Here is a 20668-nt window from a genome sequence, read left to right on the forward strand (position 1 = left end):
CCACACTTAGATTTTTAAAAGTTCCTTTCCTTATTAAAGCTCTAGATTCTTAGTCTTTTCTTATTCTTAATTGAATTTTATAGATGTTAGGAAATAACCTCTGAGAGGCGAGATTGCAGCCTGAATCACTTGCTAACAAGTGGCCAAGAGGGAATGTCACTCAGAGGTCCTTACCACTGGCTCCAGTGCTCAGTCCTTTATGATATCCATTAAAGGTCCAATCCAATAAGCATTTATAAAGTGTCTACCGTGTACCAGGCACTGTGCTAAGGGCTGTGGATGCAATTAATAAGAAGAAAGAGCTGTCCGCAAAGAACTTACAATAAAAAGGGGGTGATAAATCCATAAAAGGAGGCAGGAAAGTAAGCTCAGTGAGTTGACCCCAGGAGGTTCTTGGCTCAAGGTCATCATCTTGTTCCATGGAACTGAAAACAGGCAGAGCAGCAGATGAAAAAAAGGGAACTGCCCTCTCTGAAGGAAGGCATTGGGAGGAGTTTGGCACTGCAGTAGCCTTACGAACAGATGGCAGTTGAGGCTGAGGGAGGTGGAATTAATCAAGGATCAAGTTAGCATGCTGGTGAGCAGTTTAAAAGTGAAGAGCTTATCCTGGACAGGCAGGGCTGCAGATGCAGGGTGGAGTGACAGCTCTAAGTAAATATTAATTTTTGGCTTGATTTTTGAAAAATGAATAGATTCCATAACCTAGCAACATGCTACAATGCAAAGAACACGGAATTTAGACTCTGAGGTTCAATTTTGGGTTCAAATCCTATCTTTTCATTCTCCTTCTATGTTCTGCAACAGCACACCTTGGACCAGTCCACCTCCAAGTTACATCCTATGAATCCCCATAATGAAAATGCATATTTATTCCCAGTCTACTCTCTGATCCTTGCTGTTTTATCTAATAACTTAACTGAGTGTAAAAATTACTGTATCCAGCCAGCCTCAGCTGTATTTCACATGCCTTTTTGTCATTCACCCTGCTCATCCCAGTGGTGTGTACTTTTGCCCCCTACTCCCCCTTTCCACCTCTTCCTTTTTGTGTTATTTCACTACTTCCAGAGCTACTGGAAAAGTCAAGTTGATCAGTTCCTCTTTGACCTCACACTGTGTCTAAGACTTCCCAAGTCAAAATACTCTCCTTGACAACCTTGACCTCCAGTGTATTATTTCTTTCTATGTTAATATAAACTCCTTGAGGACAGAGGACTATCTACTTTTCCATTTGTAACATCTGAGTTTGCCACTATGTGTGGTCCACACATAGTAAATGCTTAATGGATGCTTTTCTCATTCATGAATTCATCATTCATCTCTGTATGACCTTACCTTCTTTGATCTTCAAATTTCAGATTTGTAAAGAAAGGGGGAGGGGGAGGGATATTGGATTAGATGACCTCTAATATCCCTTTGAATTGATGCTAGTCATAAATTTATAAATGTATATTCTTTTGAAGTTTACAGGCAAAACCTGGAAAATTTCTCAAAAGTAAATGGTCCTGACTATCGCCATTTATCTGAATTTTTGTTCTTGTTCTTGAATTTTTGCTTTTATTGCTGACTAGCTAGGTAACCTGACCCCAATTTGCTCTTCTTGTAAAAAGATAGGTTTTGATTACATCAGAGGTTCTTAATTGGGATGTGGGGTGGAGATTAGTCTATTAAATTAAAAAAATTATGTAACTATGTTTCTATATAATTGGTCTCCTTTGTAACATTATGTATTTTTTATGCATTTGAAGAATAATTTGGAAAAATGATCCATAGATTTCATCAGATTCCTAGCAGAGATATTTATGATTCCAAAAAAAGTTAAAACCTCCTAAACTAGATGATTGCTAAAGCCTCTAAGTACTATTTATGCTGGTATGTATAAGGAGGATGGAGGGAAATGGAGTGGGTGAGTAGTAAATTAGACATCACGTTGATGAGTACAGAATTATGGATAGGAAATATAGTGTAGGGAAAATTTTACTAAATTGACTTTTCAGTCATACTCAGGCATGGCTTTTCTTATGCCTTCTGATGGTACTTTTATTATCATGGAAATTAATTTCTTCAAATCCATTCAGTGTTTGAGGAATTGAACTGACATATATATATATATATATATATATATATATATATATATATATAGGCAGATGTGTATGTATATGTACAGGTTACGTGGTTTCACAGTTAAGTGGTTCAAGAGCAGGGCATGCAAGGAGTTTTATGTACTCTGCCCAGTAAATTTTACTCATTAGCTCTTCCGTTTGAACATGACTGAACTACACTTCTCAGAGAACAAACTTCTCTGTACATTAGAATACCTTTAAATAACAGAATTCTCATTAGACAGTCTACATGCAGTGAATTACTTTCTTCATAGATGCCTGTCATGATTATCTAGTCCAAAATCAACCTCTTAGAAGAAGAATAAATTGAGTCCAGAGAATTCACTTGACCAAAGTTGCACAGCTAGTCAATAGCAGTTTTTATTTTTGTTTCCAAAACTTCATAGGCAGAATCTGCCTTCTGGTGGTCCCTGTGATAAATAAACAATGAAGAGCCTTGCCATGTTGCCAAAGTTTTCTTTTCCCTTTGAAAGCAATTGGTGTATTCCCCAAAGCCTGAAATTACTTGCATACTCTCCCCTGTGAAAGTATTTACACCTCCTCTCTTGCTCACTTCTGAATTAGAACCAAAATAAATGTGTTGAATGATCTCCCTCTGTTTGGCAGAAGTCTATGAGACAATGACTTTACTATCATATACTTGCTTCCTTTAACTAGCTGAGCTAGTTTTAATGTTGAACATATCAGTAAAATTATAGAGCTTTTGAGAACTTAGCTTACCCGTTGATTCTAATGCTGGGAGAACAACACAAGTAATTCCCTTTTGGTTCCTATTGCTTTTGCTATTATTTTCAGCTCAGTTTTATTTTTGCTCTTTGTTGTTATTCCCAATCTGTTTGTAACACCAACAGGACTAAAGGATTGGTTTTCCTGATAAAAACATTAGTGAGGGATAAACATTTAAGGAAAACAACTTTTCTTCTGATTTGGGTGTTCTGATTAGATTCTTTTCATTATAGGGATCTGAAGTACATTATTTTGTGCAGATTTCAAAAATCAGGACTAGAAATGAATGTTATTTTAAAGAATTTGACTTTGCATTCAGGTTGTTGCAAATATGGAGTCTCCATTTGGTTTTAATTTAAATTAATGCCACTGTTTTTATTAAAAGTTATTTTTTGTTTCTGAATATCAAAGATATAAAGAGAACTGAATTTTCCCAATAAGACTGCGAATGTTTAAGCTGAAATTTCAATTTATACATAATAGTATTTTCCGTTTATATTTCTGCTTTAGTTTTTACAAAAAAAGTCTAGCAACACATTAATTGTTAGGTTTTTTTTATATATACATTATTTTTGTTCTATGTATTTCAGTAGCTAATGGAACATAATTGCTGTAATTTTGTACCTATTATGGGCAGCCTATCATGTAAATTCTCTCCTTTCCCTTATGGTCAGATTCATTTTGTCTGTCCATAAAACAATACGAATATCCTATAGAGCATCCCAATGAAGAAGAATGAGCACATGTAAAGTATTATTAGGCAACTGGAAGGAAAAAATAAATGCTATTCTCAAGAGTAGGAGTAAAGTAATTCAAACCACAGCCAAGTATAAGTGAGCAACGGTTACCAGATCATCATATGGGAAGAAGCTAAAACTCTTTTCCCCTTGGATGATACAAATGAACAAGGAAGTGCCATGTTATAATGTACCTCCTCAGTTCTACTTTGATATCTTATCCTATTATGGATATAACCTGAATTCTCTAAAACCTGTGTGTCTAGAAAAGGAAGAGAATGTGCTGTGTGTGTGTGTGTGTGTGTGTGTGTGTGTGTGTGTGTGTAAATAAATATATAAAAGATATCTACTCTGTCCGCTACTATATTAAGCACTTCACAAATGTTATTTTATTTAATCCAGATAACTTTGTGAGATAAACACTGTTGTTATCCCTATTTTATAGGTGAAGAAGCTGAGGGTTGTCTCAGGATGTCTGAGGCTGAATTTGAATCCAGGTCCAGTGCTTTATCCACTGCACCCCCAGCTGCTTCTAGTGGATCTCTAGCTGATTAGTTTTTCCCTAACTTGTGTAGTTGTAGCCTGAGCTCCAGGCTTGGTTAGCTTTTGAGAATTTTGCTCATAGGAGACTGAGAATTATATGATAAGATTTTTGGATGAAGCTCATACAACCACGTATGAAGGTCTTAGTAGAGTTATAACTTTTGTTTGTGGAAGAAATTCTCTACCAATACTTGAATATTATGAAGAATATGAAGAACTCTTTTTATAAATAAGGAAACTGAGACAAATAGCATTAAGGGACTCATCCAGTCCCATAGCTAGAAAGTGTCTGAGGCCAGATTGAATTTAGGAAGATGAATCTTCCATGCTTTAGGTCCAGGGCTCTCTTCCTTGTACCACCTAGCCTAATTAGGAAATAAATGTGTTACTTAGATATTATTTCCTAAACCTTTGTATGAGTAGACTGATAGTGACTGGGGAAAGGTTTGATGGCAAGTCCTAGTTATCACCCAGGTATAGTGGAGGCTGGATGAAGGAGAAGAATGTATACAGATGTAGTCAGACAATATTCAGTTTTATAAATTCTAGATGTAAGACATTGGGACATTTGGCGTGGCTCAGATGCCTGGGCTTGAGCCAATTTGAAGCTTTTTGGGCCATAGGACTATTAGAAATTTAGAAAACCACAAATTAATATTATATCTGTTGGGTTTTAATTTTGTTTATTTTGCTAAACATTTTAAAATTAGATTTTAATTTGCTCCTTGGACCAGGCTTTGAGGTTGACAGCTTATAGTCTAGCACCTAGTTGCTTCCTCTGTCGTAAGACTGTAGCACTAGTTCTTGGTCCCAAGAACTCGACCACTGGGAGTTTGGCCTTCAGGATAACTCTAAGGAAGATTCCGCATGCTTCCTCAAACTTACTAAGCTTGAAGTCTGGTGTGGCTCCGTGTGTGGGCTGTAGCAGCACCTGGAGATCTGGCTTATGAAAGCCATGTGTTGTCTCAGGAATCTGGGGATCACTGGTACACAAAGAAATGGGCAAATATTAGAGTAACCTTTTAGGGAGTCATCAGAACTTGCCTCTTCAGCTGTGGCTGACTCCTCTGTGTTAAAGTTTGGTCTTTGGTTTTGAGTGGAACTAAATCTTGTCTTCGAAAGTACTGGTACGTTTGTGCTCCTTTAAACCAAATAAAAGCAAACAGTGGTTCTGGTTGAATGGCTTCTTTAGAATGGAGCTTATTATACTTAAGAGAAGCATTTCCTCTCTTATTTTCCCCCTGACAAGAATCCTGACTCAGAGCAGTTTCAAAATAGAACAATGCTTTAGGGACCCATGAAGAAGTCAGTCTGCAGGAATTGTTAATTATTTCTAAAAATAACGTGAGGAGACAGACTCATTTTAATGTTGGGCTCTAGCACTTTATGGTTATGGTCACCACTTTTGTATGTTTTGATTTCCTTCGCTAATGTTTAATTGGCTCCATGTGGGCATTAGATTGGTTAGTCATCTAGAGTATTAAAAAATGTAATTAATTGTTTAACAGTTATACCTTGTCGAAGCTGCCATAGAATTTGTTCTTTTTAAAAAAAATAGATAGAAGTGATGTAACTGATCCAAAAGTAACCACAAATTCATGCAAATTAGCTTTAATGAGGTAGAGCCATACAATTAAAGACTTTCTTATGCCTATTCACTAGAGCTACAAAATACTGAGCTCAACAAAAATGAAGTGAAGCATTTCAGTCTCCCTATTCTTTGCTTCCTTTCACACTGAGTTGTCTGAAATGGTGGCGTAAAGGAAAATGATAGAAACCTGCAAGTTAAAAATAAAGTGTGTGAATAAAGTAGATTTCTACTTAGATTGAATACATTTGAATGCTCTGGTGTTTGCATTTGTTAACTTTTTGATTTGAACTTAATACTATGTGATGTTTTCTTTTCCTATTCTTGTCGCATTTTCTTATTTAATTGTCATTGTTCTGTATCTAAAAAGGATAATTTGTTTTTAATGTATTTGAATAGGTTGATTGATATGGTCAAATAACTGATCAATTCAAGCAAGACAGTCAGATTCATCTTCCTTACCTTTGAAATATCTGGTTTCTTTGTGTCATTCGTTTTTGTTTTTGTTTTTGTTTTTTGGACAAGATAGGAAAGTAATAGACAAGCAAAAAAAAATTTTTTTTTTTGATAAATCCTTAAGCTTCTCTATGTTTCTGTCTCTGTCTTGCTCTTTCTCACATGCACAGACCCATATATATATACATACATGCTAAAATAGATCTATGGATATAATGGCATATCTTTATTGTTCTAGATAAGACCAGAGATTGATCTCCCTGAAGAAATGGATGAAAATGAAGAAGAAGAAAAGGAGGTAGACCTTTCTGTCCCTGGTTCTTCTTATATCAAACTACTTCCACTTACTACTCCTTCAGTTTTTCCAGGTGATTTTCCATTTTTTCCCCCAGAAAATATATAATTTATTAACCTGTGATTTTGAATGTTAAACTTTCTTTTTAAGTACATATATATGCATTACATTCCAGAGAGTTTCAAGTCTAAAAGCTAAATTTAGTTTAATATAAAAAGCACTTTAAAAATGCTTACTTTGTGCCAAGACATTTAATAAATGCCTACTGTATGCCAAACATTTTGTTAGATACCAAGAAAATGGAATAGTTCTTGTTCTCAAGAACATTATATTTTTTTTTCAGTGGAAAAACGCAGGAGAAAATGAAACTTAAAATACATTAGTGCTTGTGCATTGTAAAAAAAAAATTGTACTGTTTACTATTTCTTAGTCTAAATATAGTAACCACCAATAAGAATAAATATTCAAATAAAGAATTTATTAGTGTTACTATTTTTACATTATTGCTATTCTTTATATGTTGTATTTTTTATTTCCGCATTGTGTTCCATTTACCATTAAGCACTGTAACAGTTATCATTTCTTCATCATGGTTTTCCCCATTGTAGTTTTTATATATCATGGATTGGCATAAAAAATTGAATGGGAATTTTTTTGGGGGATTTTGTGGAAGCTGCAGATGACACATGAAGACCAGTGGATGACCCCAAAAATATTTAATCTAAATTTTGCAATAAGGTCTGCAAATTCTTGATAAAAGAAAAAAGAAAACACATAGAGTTCTCTTGTATGAAAGGAAGGCCAAGAAATTTTACTTGGATTTTCCAGATCTTGGAGGTGCTGAGCCCCTAATCCCCTGATGATGTGAAAGGGATAAATAACTACATTAGGAGTCAGGGATATACAGGAAAAAAAAAAAGTCTTGAAAATTCACATTTTTATTGTAATATTGGGGTTACATAAAAGATAGCCACAGGTCAGAAAGAAGGTAGAAGGTATTGGTAATTTGAAGGACAGGGAACAGCTTTTTAAAGATGGTAGAATTTGAGCTGAGGCTTGAATGAAACAGGAAGATTATGTAGAGTCGAAGAGAGAGGGCATTTCAAGAATGGGAGACAACATTCAGAGGCAGGGACAAAGACAAAACATTGGTTGAGGAACAGTAAGAAAGTCAGTGTAGTTCCCTCATAGATTGTGTAGAGGGGAGTAAAGTAATGAAGAGTTTTAAATTCCCAACAAAGGACTTTATATTTCATCCTAGAGATAATAAGGGAATGACAATGTCAGGATTATACTCTATGAAAATCACTTTGGCAGCTGAATGGAGGATATATTGAATGGGACAATCTTGAGAGTTAAAAGGCTGTTGCAGAATATAAGTGAAGCTGCTAGACCAAATGTAAGATGTTATGGGCAGTCAAGTGAGATGAGGATTGAGAAAAGGATATTAGATTTGATATGAAGAAATTAATGGTAATTGTGGATGTTGGAATCAGATTGTGGAATATGAGGGAAGAGAAGCACTTAAAGGCGCAATCTATCCAACTTTTGGTTTTGTGTGTGTGTTTTTCACTAGGCTATTGATACCACATGTGACATATTTTGCTAGTCTAAATAGTATTACTCTATTAGTTAACAGTAAAGAGAACACTCAGATTTTCTTAGATTGTTATATATTCTGTCTTGCTAAAGGCATTGATTATGAAGACATTTATAATAATGTTTTAAGAGTGAAAACATTATTCTCCCCTTTGATAAGTTGTTCCACCATCTGGTTTAATCAGTTTTATGTATTTTCTTACTGACTTATTATTGTTTTCTTGCCTAAACTGGTATCCTTAGAATCTTGAACCGATATCAAATAGTGATGGTGAGAGTAGGCATCCCTGCCAACTGCTTGTTCTGATTAGGATTCTCCATTAATTGTAATGTTAGCTCTTGATTCATTTTATTTTTATGTTGAAGAAACATCTTTTCATATCTTCATATTTTAATGTTTCGTTTTGAAATCTTCTAGTCCAACTCTGACTTTTGGAGTTGAAGCAACTAGGTCCAAAGAGGCTATAGAGATTTTCCAAGTTTCAGAGGTAATATGTAGGTGGCAAAGCCAGGATTAGGAAGAACCCAGTTCTCTGACTTCAAATATAGCATTCATTCTACTGGATATTTCATCAGGAACCTTTTTTTGGGATGTTGGAGCATATGTTTAGGATTTTTCATTTTTACAATTTATTGTATATACTGTTTTCCTTTTATTGAACTGGCCTATTTCTTTATCATAATGAAAATCTGGTATATACTTTCGCATTGTTTGCCAACATTTTGCTTAATAGTTTACAGTAAAATTAGGTATTATCAAATTATAATCTCCTTTTGATGCCTTATGGTTGCCAGGTTTGGAGGTAAGAACCATATTTTTTTTCATAGAATGACTTACATGGAAATTTTTTTTTTTTTGAAAAAAGTTTATATGGGAGTGGTTTCTGAAGTATTTCAAAGCATTTACTCATAACTCAATTTATAATTGAAATCTTTCCTCCTGAAATTGGTTTATTTATGTTTTCTGATTTCTGTTTAGTCTACCTGGGCATTTGGGATTTTAAAAAATACCTTTTTCATTTGTAGTCTTGGGGATTTTGTTTTTGTTTTTGGCATATAGATATGCAGAACATTTTCTATATATTTTCTCCCTCTGTGTTATTTCTCTTCTCGCCCCCTTCCTGATTCTAATAATTTGATTTTTCTCATTTTGATTAAATTTGGTAATGGGTTATCAGTTCATCTGCATTTTCAAAAAAACTATCAAACTTGTTTTCAAAAATTTTTTCAATTAATTTCTTCCTTTACATTTTTTCTTTGCTTCTTTTTTTTTAAATTTGTGATTTCTATAACTGCACAGTCAATTCATTAAATTTATGTCCTCATGTTTGCTTTGCTTATCATTTTAATAACACAAAACCCAAAAGAAAAGTAATCTGATTTAAAATGTGTGGGAAAGGGGCAGCTAGGTGGCGCAGTGGATAGAGCACCAGCCTTGAATTCAGGAAGACCTGAGTTCAAATCTGGTCTCAGACACTTAACACTTCCTAGCTGTGTGACCCTGGGCAAATCACTTAAGCCCAATTGCCTCAAAGCGGAAAAAAAAAAAAGTGTGGGAAAGCTAGCTCACCAGACCTTTTATTTCAGCACAGTATTTACATGAAAATATAATTTTAGCTTGTGTGAACTTTCAGTAAAACTATTAGGCAAGGAAAAGATGGTATTTGAAATAACAGGTGGAACTTATACATTTAAAACTGGATAGGGGAAACATTTTTCACTAAAGGCCTTTTCTGATGCTTCATCATGGTATGAAATTTTCCCTTAAGTTCTAGAAGGTTATGGGCAATAACAAGGAAGAAGCATTGTAAAATCCTCCTGCAATGGAAAAAAGGCTAACATCCAAAAGGACCAATGCTAGAAAATTGGTCACCAGATGATAGAACTGAACTGGTTAGAGTAAAGTAGCTCTAGAACAGGGTTGGTTTTTTTCTGCCAAATTGAATATTTATAACATCATCATTGCTTGTGGTTACCTTAGCAAATGATTTTGAGGATCTTATACAGCCTGTAAGCCAGATGTTTCCCCTATCCCTGCTCTGGAAAATTATCTCCTTAAACTTAGAGGAGAGATATAATCTTTAACACTGATACAGGAGTTTATCTAGCAATTAGAATTAAGAGCTTTTGAAGTGTGGAAAAAGACAAAAAACTGTTTTGTTGATGAAATTACCAAGTAGTTATTATGACTATGATATTTAATCTATAGACTGGGTCTCATATAAAGAGTTGATTGCTAAAACAATTATAAATTTGATGCTTTTCTAAGGAGATTAAATTCAAAGACTACTCAATCTCATTGACATCATTTCTTGAAAAAAAAATTAGTTAATCATCCTGAAGAGAAAAGGTTTTTTTTTTCAGGTTCAATGATTACACTTAGGACACTTAGTTACATGAGTTTTCATAGATTGTGGTGGCATTTCTGGCTCTCGATGAATGTATAATTCATTATTTGAAGCAAACTTTGAATGTAAATTCAAATTTGTTTTTTTAATATTATATGTTCCTTTGTCAGTAGAGTATGATAGAAAGCATAGGATCTGTTGCCCATGTCTGCATCTTATGTATATGTGTTATTATTACATGCTCCTCTAAAAAATATTTATAGATGAAACTATTTGACTTGAGGCTATAATTCAGTTGTACACAATCATTTATTCTACAGTCAGGTAACAAACATTTGTTAAGGAATTTAGTATTTGTTAGACTCTGTGCTAAGCACTGGGAATATACATACAAAGAGAAAGAAAGGGATATTCTCTTCTCAAGGAGAAGGATGTTAGTATATAAAATGGAGACAAAAAGACTGCTTGGGATAGCCTGGGGGGGTGTCATAGAGAATGTTCCAAGTGTTAGGAGTGGAATGAAACACAGATGGTCTGGATGTTCTCCTTCACATGGAAGTTCATGAAGGAACCACACAATCACAAGGAGAGGCTATGGGGTATATATAGTTCCAGTGGTGAAATGAGTCCAGGATGGAGTGGACTTCCAAAATTAAGAGGTTTCTCTGGTACACGATTTAAACCTGTAGGTTGGAAAGGGATGAGACCCTCTGCTCTAGCGTTATAGTATCATAGATTTAGAACTGAATGGGGCATCCAGTATAGTCCATCCCATTGAAAAAACCATCTATTTATTTATTTGGTTTTGTTTTGTTTTTATTTTTCCCTTTTTAAAAATTAATTTTATAATTATAATTTTTTGATAGTACATATGCATGGGTAATTTTTTACAACATTATCTCTTGTACTACTGTTCTGAATTTTCCCCTTCTTCCCTCCACCTCCTCCCCTAAATGGCAGGCAGTCCCATACATGTTAAATGTGTTATAGTATATCTTAGATACAATATATGTGTGCAGAACCGAATTTTTTGTTGCACAGGAAGAATTGGATTCAGAAGGTAAAAATAACCTGGGAAGAAAAACAAAAGTGCAAATAGTTCACACTCATTTCCCAGTGTTCCTTCTCTGGATGTAGCTGATTCTGTCCATCATTGATCAATTGGAACTTAATTAGATCTTCTCTTTGTCGAAGATATCCACTTCCATCAGAATTGGTCCTCATATAGTATTGTTGTTGAAGTGTATAATGATCTCCTAGTTCTGCTCATTTCACTCAGCATCAGTTGATGTAAGTCTCTCCAAGCCTCTCTGTATTCATCCTGCTGGTCATTTCTTATAAAACAATAATATTCCATAACATTCATATACCATAATTTACCAACAATTCTCCAATTGATGGCCATCCGTTTATTTTCCAAAAACCATGTATTTATTAAGGACACAGCCAGACATTGTGCTTGGCACTGAGGATGAAAGTATAAAGAGTAACACTCATCTGTGAACTTTTTCTTTTTTTAAATTTGTGAGATTTTTAAAGCTCTGTCCTCTTAAAAAAGATAGTGAAATGAACACAACAAATCAAATAACTTAAAAACTGGATTCAAATCAACATAATTAAATCCAGTCCCTGGTGAAATAAGCTTAGGAGTATTCATTCATTCTATCAACAAGCATTTATTAAGTACTTGCTGTGTGTCAGACACTGGTAAATGCTGCTAATAGATAAATTTATTTCTCTTTATATTTCACATTCCTATGATATCCTTGAGATTTATTTTCATAGTCAAAATTGGGTAGAAGATGTGAGGACTTGAGGACATGCTGCAAAGAGTAGCATGTGGATCTGCTGAGTTAATAATGGGACAGAGGGTGGCTGAAAATTTTATTTGCACAAGCATTTGACAGACGGAGTAAATTCCTATGCCTGAGTTAAATGTTGGCCTATGTGTTCATGGATAGAACTTAGCTTTTGTTCATATATATTTTAAATAGGAGTTAGAACAGAAAGGCATCTTGGAGATCATGTGGCCTAACCTTATTTTATAGATGAAAGAATCAAGGCCCTAAGAGATCAAGTATTATGTCCACAGTTATACAAGTAGTCATTATTGCTATCAGGATTTAACACAAGTCTTCTTAACCCAAAATCTAATCTTTATATTGTGTAGTTTAGGAACAGGATCATTTTTGAAAAATGCATGTAAACAAAGTTCCCCACAATAAGTAGATATATGTCCAGAAAAGATATATCTATGCTATATGTCTAGATATATGTCTGTGCTAGCCAAAATTGAAATACATCATACATATGAATATATAATCACATAGAATATTCACATATTCAGTGAAGGACATGTAAACTGAAGACAGGTTGTTTTTTTTTTTGGGGGGGGGTGGCTTAGCTAATTTATGGACAATGACCTTCCCTCCCTCTCTCCCTTCTTTCCTTCCTTCCCTCCTTCCTTCCTTCTTCCCCCCTCCCTTCCTTTCTCTCCTTTGTTCCCTCCCTTCCTTTTCTTTTTTGTCTTTCTTTTCTGTAATCTAGTTAGAAGTGTGTGGTAGTAGATAGAACTAGGCATACAGAAAGTTTTCAGTGAATAGAAGTTGAGTCAAATCATTCCCATGCTAAATAAACTCCTAGATATGGGTGTTCTTGCGAATTAGTCTTTATTGTGCCTACAAAGGTTGCAAATAGAAGCAAAGGTTGCTTCTCTATTTTAAATTATTTGCTTAGCATTTTTTCCTTTGGCCTCTTAGTTTCTATTTCTGTATGTAGCAACCTCTAGTGGTTCTGGAGGAAATGACAGTACTCAACCTGCCCTCTTAGATGAATGGCATCTTAGAGATGTGAAATTAGGAGGAACTCTGGGAATTCATTTTAAAAATGAAGTACCTGAGTGTCGGAGAGATCAAGTGGCTTCCTTTGAGTTACACAGGTGTTAAGTGAGGGAGGTATGAGTCTAAGCTACTTCTTTTGATTCTAAATACATTTCTTTCCACTTTACAATCTCTTCCTTCCTCTTCCCATCTTTCATAGTACCAAAATACCAAATAATGAAGGTTACAAGGTTTAATTAGAAGCACCACCACAAACAAGGGAATCCATAGTCTCTTTCTTATTGCCCCTCCCTGAAGTGTGTTAGCTATCATAAAACAATCAAAACAGTGAAATTATTTGCTATCCCATAGGGATTCTAGTTCCTTGGCAAAGCAAATCCTTTATGTCTACATTCCCTTTATGCACACACTTTTTGTCCTAATATAAAACAGTTGAGTTATAAATTCTTTTAAATCACTACTTAATAGATGTGCTAACAGACTCTCTAGCTGTTGCAGCCCTGTAGGTGTTGCTCTAATATGGGCTGCATGTTGGACTGCAGAAATATGAAGCCTTCTACCTTCTCGTCCAACTACCACCCACATCTCTACTGGCCATAAAGATTCCTTTGCTGTGATTTCACAGCCAAGTACAATAACATGGCATTAATTCTTTACAATCCAAACACAGCCCGATTTTGAAAACTGAGGGCCCCTCAGTGCACAGCACAGCCTTATAAATAATACATAACCTCTATGATTCCTAAAATTGAGGAGTAGGTATTGGGTTTAATGACCACCAATCTTAAAGACACTTTTTAAAAGTTTCTTTATTGCCTAAACTAAATTATCTTTCTTTTCAGAGCAGTCTTAGATCCATTATCTTAGATCCACGATTTGTTGTATACTAATAACACACAAAAAATTGATCAATAATTTAGATAGCTGAGGGTAGTTTTTAATCAGTGAGCTAAAACATCTGAAATCACTTAAATCAGAATTTTTCTGAGCCAGCCTTTGAGTGTGAATGAACTTGGTATTAGGAATGAGGGCTATGTATGCTCATCTATCTGGTGTTGACTTCTGAGTTTGCCCTACAATTGACCTTGGTTGTACTCTAGAACCATTGACCCTTCCCTATAAGTCTCTTCAGAACCCACTGTACCAGTGAACTTGGCCAATGATTTACACCTGACCCCATTCTTTATCCTCCAACTAATATTTTTAGTTATCATCATTACTTAACCTAGATCCTGGCTTTACACCTCACCACTGACTTCAATCCAGGATTGAAGCCAGAATCGAGCTAACTTTTGATTCCTACCCCAGATTACCTCCAGCCTTACCCTATCATTTGGATCTGACTCATCCTACAACTGACCACAGATTTGACTCCCTTGATGTCCTTTGGTGGAACCCTTCACAACTTCTAAACTGACCTATGCCTATCCCCCCAACTCATGTCTGAGAACCCACAGTTAACTCTGTAGGCTGATTCACAACTGTTATCTAAATCAACTTCCCTGAGCCTCATTTTCCTTAGTTATAATACAAGAGTGATACTTTTTTTTTTTAAACAGAATTGTTACAAAGAAAGCGTGTTTTAAGTCGTAAAGCAGTAAATATGTTGGTAATTATTGTTCAATATACTGAACTTTTTGAACTGAAAGCATCTTCAAAATAAAATGTATTCATTTTGCACTTATTATGTTTACTATTTTAAAAAAATATATAAAATTTAACATGCTATCATTGCTTTTCTTGAACTTACCCCTTCTAATATTTTCATCAATTTTTGTATTTTTAAATGATTAATTGATTAAATTTTTGAGATGTTATCTCTGGTTTCATTATAATATGCTTTCCTATTAACTTAAAGTCCTGTCTTGTAACAATAAGTATAATCAAGAAAATGTCTTTTTTATTGGCTGTATCTGAGAATGCTTATATACCTACCATCCATTTATCAAGAAATAAGAAGAATCTTTTGGGGTTGTGATTAGTTATTATGTTGATCAGAGTTCCAAGTTATTATTACTCATTACAATATTGTAGTCAATGTATAAATCATTTCCCTGTATCATTTCATATATGTCTTTGGATATTCTCTATATTCCTCCTTTATTGCTATTTCTTATGGAATAATAATTAGTTTGGGGTAGAACCCCCCCCAAATCCCAGAGAATTGTAATTTCTCTTATAATTAGTGATTTGGATCATTTCCCACATGTTTATAATAGCTTGTTTCTTCTTTTGAAAATTGTTTGTTCACATCCTTTGATCATTTATCTTTTAGGAATGGCTTTTGTTCTTATATGTATAAATCAATTCCCAATAAGTTTCATATATTAGACTTTTATCACTGAAATCTGCTGTGAAGTTTTTTCCATCCTCATCCCTTAATTAAATATTTCCTTTCTAATTCTGACTTCACCGATTTAGTTTGTATAAAAAATTTTTATTTAATTGAAATTGTTGTTGTCCTTCCTTGAAAAGGACCATGACATCAGGGAAGTGATGCCATGACATGCAAGTGAATTGATTGTAACCAAAATATAATTCTTGTGATTTTTATTCTTTTTTTGATCAAGAGCTGTTCCTAAATCACATATAGTTGCAAAAGATATTTCTTTCTCTCTCCTCCTATTTTATTTAGTAGAGGGTAGAGGGTATAGGGAATAGACCTCTGATCTCATTGTTAGAAAGAATCTTCTGATAAAGAAGTATACTGGTGCAGATTGGCTTTTTCTCTCCAATTTATTGCCTGATGGAGTTTACTAGGACTTGTGACTTGTAATAGGACCATTACCCTGTATATTTCAGAAGCAAGAACTGAATCTTGTTTTACATGACTTTTTTGTATGTAGATCGTCTATCCTTCTGGACTCTATTGTTGTTTATGATGAGATATTGGTCTTAGCACCACTTTTAATTTTTCCTAGTCTTTCTTTCTTTCTTTCTTTCTTTCTTTCTTTCTTTCTTTCTTTCTTTCTTTCTTTCTTTCTTTCTTTCTTTCTTTCTTTCTTTCTTTCTTTCTTTCTTTCTTTCTTTCTTTCTTTCTTTCTTTCTTTCTTTCTTTCTTTCTTTCTTTCTCTCTTTCTCTCTTTCTCTCTTTCTCTCTTTCTCTCTTTCTCTCTTTCTTTTCTTTTCTTTTCTTTTCTTTTCTTTTCTTTTCTTTTCTTTTCTTTTCTTTTCTTTTCTTTTCTTTTCTTTTCTTTTCTTTTCTTTTCTTTTCTTTTCTTTTCTTTTCTTTTCTTTTCTTTTCTTTTCTTCTTTTCTTTCTGTAATGTGTCATTCTGCAAGAATTAGAGTCCTTGCTACAGCAATCCAGAACACTCTGCTTTTAGATGGTTCGTTTGCTTCTGTGTACCTGGTTTGCTCCACTGATCTTCAATTTTTAAATTTAGTACCGTATGGTATTAATGATTACTGCTTTGTAGTGTATTTTGAGATCTGGAAGATCATAGTTTTTTCCCCATTATTTTTCTTCAGCATTCTTGCATTTCTGTTTTTTTTTTTTTCTGTTTTTTTTTTCCCCCTTAGATGAGTTTCATCACTAATTATTTTTAGCTCTATAAAATAATCTTTTGGTATAGCACAGAGTCTACATGTTAATTTAGGTAGTATCATCATTTTTGTTATGTTAGCATAATCTAAGCAAGAGTAATTAATTCCTCTCCAGTTACTTATGTCTTTTTATTTCTGTAAAGAATAATTTGTAAATACAAATTTACATTCATAAGTTCCTGTATGAGTCTTGGTAGGTGGATTCTTAAGATATTTTTATACCTTCTAAAATGTGTGACTTTTAATGAAATTTAATTTTCTCTGTGGGTTTTATTGGTATACAGGAAGGCTGGTACTTTTATGGATTTATTTATAGCTTACTTCCAGTTATTGTTTCTTTTAATTTTTTTAAATGAAACTTGGCTCTTACTCTTTAAGTAAATCAAAATCTCATTTGCAAAAAGTGACAATTTTGTTTCTTTCTTGTCTGTGTACTCAATTTCTTTTTCTTGTCTATTGCTATAGCTTTGTCAAATAATAGAAGTAACAGTGGTTGTTATGGCTTCATTCTTATTCTTATTGGAAAAAGCCTCTAGCATCTCTCAGGTACAAGTAATGCTCATTCTTGATGCTTTATAGATACTGTTGATATTAAAGGAAGGCCCATTTATTGCTATTATTTTTAATATTTTATTTTTGTCTTTTCTGATACTAAGATAGCTACCCCTGCTTTTTAAAATTTTCACTTTAGATATAACTGTTCCAACTCTTCATTTTAATTGTGTAAATCTTTGTTTCAAGAGTATTTCTTGTAAATAGTATTTTCAAAAATTTGGTTATCTAATCCTTTCTGTAATCCTCTTTCATTTTATGAATGATTTGATCCTGTTTCTATGCATTGTTGTGATTATTAATTATGTTTTTCCTTCTATAATAATCCTGTTTTCTTTCTTTGTTACTGTTTGTTCTCCCATTTTCTTTTACAGAGAATATGGTTAGGAAAGAAAATAATAAAAAATAATCAATAATCTTGTGAATCCAGTACTATTATAAAAGGAGTATGATCAGCATTAGTAATGCATAATTGAAGTGTTCCTACTGTTCTACTGTTTCTCTCTTTAACAAAATTAAACCTCACATGTTTTCCTTTTCCCCTCTTAATTCTTTTTATCGTTTAAAATTAAAGTTTGCCTTAATTTTGACTGCTACCTCTTCCACTCTGCTCTTCCTCTTAAACTTGTCTCCCTGTCTGCTGTCCCCACTTATTTTCCTGTTAAATTAAATATATTCCTACATCAAACTCTGTATCCAACTCTCCTCTACCCATTTCAAACAAATGAGGATCATGAAATACTTTCTTCTTCCACCTCTGTTTTGTATAAACTTCTTGTGTACTCCAATTATGAGAAATCATGAATTCTTTTCTTTTTAATTTCTTCCCTAATGTCCCCTTTCCCTCCCTTTTCTTTCCCCTCTTAAAATCAACAATGCAGAACCATACTATCCCAGGCCTTATGTTTGTTTTACCTTAGTCTTCAGTGATAATATAAACTACTGATATTTGTAAGAGACACTTGTTTCTTTTTCTTTGAATCCCTATTCATCATTATTTCCTTCTCATTTCTCAAATGTGTTTACCTTTGTATATTCTCTTTTTCTTGTGTTTGCATTTCACTTATTCTATTGAGTTGTTTTTTGTTTGTTTCAATAAGGAATGCTAGAATGTTGTCTATTCTGTTGAGGATCCATTTCTTAGATCATATAATTGTAGTCCATTTGGCTGAGTAGACAAATTTTTTGAATTTTTAACCTTTTTTCTTTTTCCTGAAGCAATTGGGGTTAAGTGACTTGCCCAGGGTCACACTGCTAGTAAGTACTAAGGGTTTCAAATTAGATTCGAACTCAGGTCCTTTTGACTTCAAGGCTGGTGCTCTATCCACTTCGCCACCTAGTTGCCCCGATTTTTAACCTATTTTTTTTTTAATTGGAACATTTCAATTTTTTTATCCTTTTTGAAATTTCATTATAATAGTAGGTGACTCTGACGGTGGTTTCTTATTACTTTGAATTCTCACTTTCTTGTTTCCTTGTCATATTTTTTCTTTGATCACAAAGTTTCAGATTTTGGCTATTATTTTCCTATGAATTCTTAGATCTTTCAGTTAATTATAGTGGATTTTTGTTATTTTTAATTTTTCCTTATTTGGTAAGATCTGCTTATATTTTTTTATGCTTTCTTGAAATATAGTATCCAAGTCTATTGTTTGATTATAGTTTTAAAGAAGTGTGATGTTCATGCTAATTATCATTTTAACCACTTTTCTAAGTCATTTTAAAAAAAATTAGTAAATACCCTTGTTTTCTAATATTTTTTCAGTCTTTCACTTTTATTCTGACAATTTGTTGTTTTCATGGACTTAATTGAATTTTGTACTCTTATTTTTCAAGGCATCTACCTGGTAAAATTCTTCAATAATCTCTTCCTCCAGGACTCTTATTTCAGTTCTGTCTATCCTTTTTTTCTTCTATAATTTTTTTTTCTCCTCTGCTTCATTTCTTCCAGTGATTTCCTTAGTCCTTATGGCCAAAACCATTATTTTCTGAACTTCTACTTTATCTTGTTGTGTAGTTATTCTCTTTGGCTTCTCTCAATCCCCTGTATTCTTCTATTATTTCTTTATCATGTTTTAATTTACTTATATCTCTAGGCTTTTCTCCTGTACTCTTGGGTGGAGGTGGTCAGGTCTGGTTTGTTTCTTTCCTCTCCTATTACGCATATTGATACTCATGCTATTTTGGATAAAGGGACTTGGACAGGTCCCATCCTCTGCAGCAGTCCCTAACATTTGGCTCAGTCTTCTAGTTAGATTGATGTCTTTCCCTATATCCCTTCTTTCTGTTTTTCTACTTACATAGTCTACCCTGATAGATTTGTTTGATTTGGTGGAAAGACTCCCGATGTTTTGTTTCCATGGTTCAGACAATGACTACTAGGGTGCTGTGGTTTCCACCCATGTCATTCTCTTCCTATCTTCTCCTGAATTTTCTCTGAGTGTGGGTAAGTTTCTGACAGCTGTCTTTCATAATCATGGGTTGAAAGTGAAGCTTATAGTCTCTTTTCTTATTTTTCTTATTATTCTTTTGCTACATTTTAAGAACTTTACTGAAGTTATGGGAAAGTTTGGCTTCTGAGACCTTTTTCATTTTCATCTTAAGCCAAAACCCCTGGAGCTGAGTTCTCAAGGCAACTAGTGAATCTGTGATCACAGAATTAAGTAGGGAATTCATTCTAGGTATGGAATGTTCAAAAGCTTGGAGAAAGAAAATGAAACATTTTAAACAGGGAATAGGAAGTAAGCTAGTTTTGCTAGAATCTGGAGTGCATAAAGAATAGTATAAGGAACACAGTCTGGAAATGTAGATTATTGAGGACTTTAAAAGTTAAAAAGAAAAGTTTATGGCTTATTCTAGGGATCAGTAGAAATTGCTGGAACTTTTTAAACAGAGGAATGATATATAGTTGTATCCTTCTGTTTTAGTAATTTCATTTTGGTAGCTTTGTGAAATATTTATTGGAGAGAGGAAACTGGAAGAACTGAAACCATCAGTTAGGAAGCTCTTACAATAATCTTATGAAAGGTGATTAGGGGGAGGACCTGGACAACTAAAGTGAATGAAGGCTGTATGAATGAAGAGAAGTTTGTACAAGATTAGTTTGCGAGATAGAATCAGCAAGACTTGGCAACTAAGAGGAGAGAGGACAGGATGACTGAACTGGGGTCATTGGTTAGCATCTTTATTAAATTTTGGGAAATTAGGAAAAGGGGTGGATGAATAATAATAATCATTATAATGATTATTATTCATTTGCTAAAAAAAGCAAAAAACAATCAGTAGGTTTATCTCCCCATGCAATAATTCATAACACAT

At 33.8% G+C, this 20668-nt stretch overlaps 1 protein-coding gene across 6 annotated transcripts in view; it reads left to right on the plus strand.

Annotated features, from left to right (window-relative positions):
• The window catches only part of FOCAD (focadhesin), a 369886-nt gene that overhangs the window by 226797 nt on the left and 122421 nt on the right, over nt 1-20668 (plus strand). For all 6 annotated transcript variants that reach the window (XM_074281856.1, XM_074281859.1, XM_074281857.1 and 3 more), the window contains one exon: nt 6409-6538. In XM_074281856.1, coding sequence (XP_074137957.1) covers nt 6409-6538 — 130 coding nt within the window. The remainder of the gene's footprint in view (nt 1-6408; nt 6539-20668) is intronic.

This window comes from Sminthopsis crassicaudata, chromosome 1 (assembly GCF_048593235.1).
Source record: "Sminthopsis crassicaudata isolate SCR6 chromosome 1, ASM4859323v1, whole genome shotgun sequence".
Classification (NCBI taxonomy): domain Eukaryota; kingdom Metazoa; phylum Chordata; class Mammalia; order Dasyuromorphia; family Dasyuridae; genus Sminthopsis; species Sminthopsis crassicaudata.